At 32.4% G+C, this 2,715-nt stretch overlaps 1 protein-coding gene across 1 annotated transcript; it reads left to right on the forward strand.

Annotated features, from left to right (window-relative positions):
- Positions 1-1,705: 1,705 nt before the first annotated feature.
- Positions 1,706-2,116, forward strand: LOC104247321 (E3 ubiquitin-protein ligase ATL23-like). Its single transcript, XM_009803295.2, has one exon. The coding sequence runs from the start codon at positions 1,706-1,708 to the stop codon at positions 2,114-2,116; it is 411 nt and encodes a 136-aa protein (XP_009801597.1).
- Positions 2,117-2,715: the final 599 nt, after the last annotated feature.

Consider the following 2,715-nt stretch of genomic DNA (forward strand, 5'->3'; position numbering starts at 1 on the left):
TCAAATCCTAAATTCGCCTTTGCGTGCGGGGTTGCCGTAGAAGCATAGTTAGAGTGTATGTGTTACGGAGGAGAGTTCTTGTTCTCTTCCTTGACCTTCAAGCAACGCGTCACCTTTTTAATAACTGTTTGGCTGTCTCCTTTTTGTTGTTTTCGTCCTTTCTAAAAATGAAAATAAATGTAATTTGGACAATAGCTGTGTGACTGTACCCGTTACTCTTACGTGTCGTTCCGTTTAAGAAATGAACAAAAAAATTCAATCATATAAAATCATATAATAATTGATTGAAGAGATTAGAAATACTATAACAATTTGCACGTAATCGATTCCATAATTGATAGGCAAAGGACAGTTCGGTGCACTAAGCTCCTGCTATATATGAGATTCAAAAAAAGGCCGGACCGTAAGAGTCTATTATACGCAACTTTTATCCTACGTGTCTGCAAGAGATTGTTTTCATGGCTCGAACATGTGACCTCCTGGTCGTATGACAACAACTTTATTAATTACGTCAAAGTTTCTAAACCGTAATTGATAGGCCATTTAAAAAAGCAAATGTCTGCATAACTAATACGGTATTTAGTTGGTGGTATAAATACATGTTATGCAATAATGCTTGTATTATTTTACATATTATAGAATGTATATAATTTAAAATACATGTATTAACAATATGAAAATAAAAATATTTAAACAAAACATGGCTTTAAAGTAAGTATTTTGTAAAAAGATATCCTGTGTATTACTATTAATAGAATAACAATCCCTACATTATGCTTTACTACATAACTAATTTCCGCTTTTTAATTTTGATATCTAAATAATTTTTTAAATGTGATAATAATGATTAAATGATAAATGCAACAATGTCTTGGATTAGGTTATTTGACATAAATATTACTAATTACGAATAAATATTTACTACTAAGTAATGTGAATGCAATTGTCCATCTGAATTCTTTTTCCTCATTTTTGCCTTATTCTTCCTTTACATGAACAGATGTAGAATTAATTAGAACAATTAATGTGATTGTATCTTTCTTTTTCCTCTTTTTTTTTTCAACTCAAACTACACATATAATTTGATCACTCAAAAATATTTGTAGAAAATTATATTTACTGTCACAAAGCTGTAATAGATACTAGTACTACAAGTATTTCCAAATTTAATTCCATTTCTTTCTTTATATCCCAATGCAAACAGTCAACAACCGAGAAGTTTTATTTTGTGTCTCATACAACTTACACTACTTGTATGAGGCTTCTTTTTGTCTCACAAATTTGTGGATCCCAATCTTACACTTCTGGGTCCACAGAAATCTGGGTCCACAAAACTGTAAGATAAAAAAAATGACTCATACAACTAGTGTCAGTTGTATGAGACACAAAATAAAATTTTCCGCCAATAGCCATTACCTCTCCTCTTATTACACGCCGCTATTGTTCAGCCTATTTCATCCTCAGGTCAGCCTCAAGTGTGTGCTAGCTCTTTTACTAATTTTAATAAAAACTCAACTTTTCAATTCACCCAAACACTGCCTTATTTCCCCGTATATAAATACCTCATCTTTCCTCCATCAAATTTCCCCTGCAGCATGGTGTGCAAATTACTCAATTCTTTAATTCTTTCTCTTCTCCGACAACGCCACCACCTCCGCCACCCTCCTTAAAACCTTAAAAAAAAACCAAAAATTCTTTAACAACAATGCTTGTCTCTGTGTTTCTCGCTCTGTTTCTTCCTTGTGTAGGAATGAGCGCCGTTTTCTTAGTCTACATCTGTTTGCTATGGTACGCCGCCAGCTACCAATCCGCCGGTGCCGGTACTGGAAATTACACAAATGACCCTGTGAAGCCGAACCAAGAAAAAGGTCTGTCCGCTGCTCAATTAGATAAACTACCAAAAATCACAGGGAAAGAACTGGTAATGAGCAATGATTGTGCGGTGTGTTTGGATGAAATAGAGAGCGAGCAATTTGCTAGGGTTGTTCCAGGTTGTAACCATGGATTTCATTTAGAATGTGCTGATACTTGGCTTTCCAAAAATCCAGTTTGTCCAGTTTGTAGAACAAAGCTTGAGCCTGACTTCTTTAATCCTCCTGAAAACAACCCTTGTTAAACAAATTTAAGCAATCTCTGCTGTAAAATCTCTTTATTTTTCTTGTCTTAATAGGAGTAGTATTTATTTCATATAGATTTATGTTATGGATGTTTTTTCGTTCTTTTTATTTTCCCTTTAAATCTGAATCTTGGGTGGTGGGTGTTGTTATCAGAAGAGCTTAATTCAATCAAGTACAGTTTCTTATTTTGCCTTACATTTTCATTTTCAATTTTGCTCCATTTTTAATTATTTGCTCCAGTTACGGAACTAAAAATTTATATAAGAAAATTAAGAACCATATTAAAATATGACAATTTAAATTTGAATATATGAACTAAGGTAAATTTTGACCTCCTTTACTACTATGTTTACTCGAATTTTTCTTGTATTAAGGTGATTTTACATTTTAAATATATTTAAAAAATGTTATTTTATATTTTTGTGCATAACATTTGTTTATATAATATAATTTTTCGATGAATTTAATGCTTTTTTGTACATTTAGCTCCCTCCCTGCTGGCCTTTAGTATTATTTCTTGGAGTTTTCATGAAGCTTCGGTTTTAAAGAAATCGGTGTGTAATCAAATGATGAATATGAACTCCGAGAGATAGTTAAT

This window comes from Nicotiana sylvestris, chromosome 4 (assembly GCF_000393655.2).
Source record: "Nicotiana sylvestris chromosome 4, ASM39365v2, whole genome shotgun sequence".
NCBI lineage: Eukaryota > Viridiplantae > Streptophyta > Magnoliopsida > Solanales > Solanaceae > Nicotiana > Nicotiana sylvestris.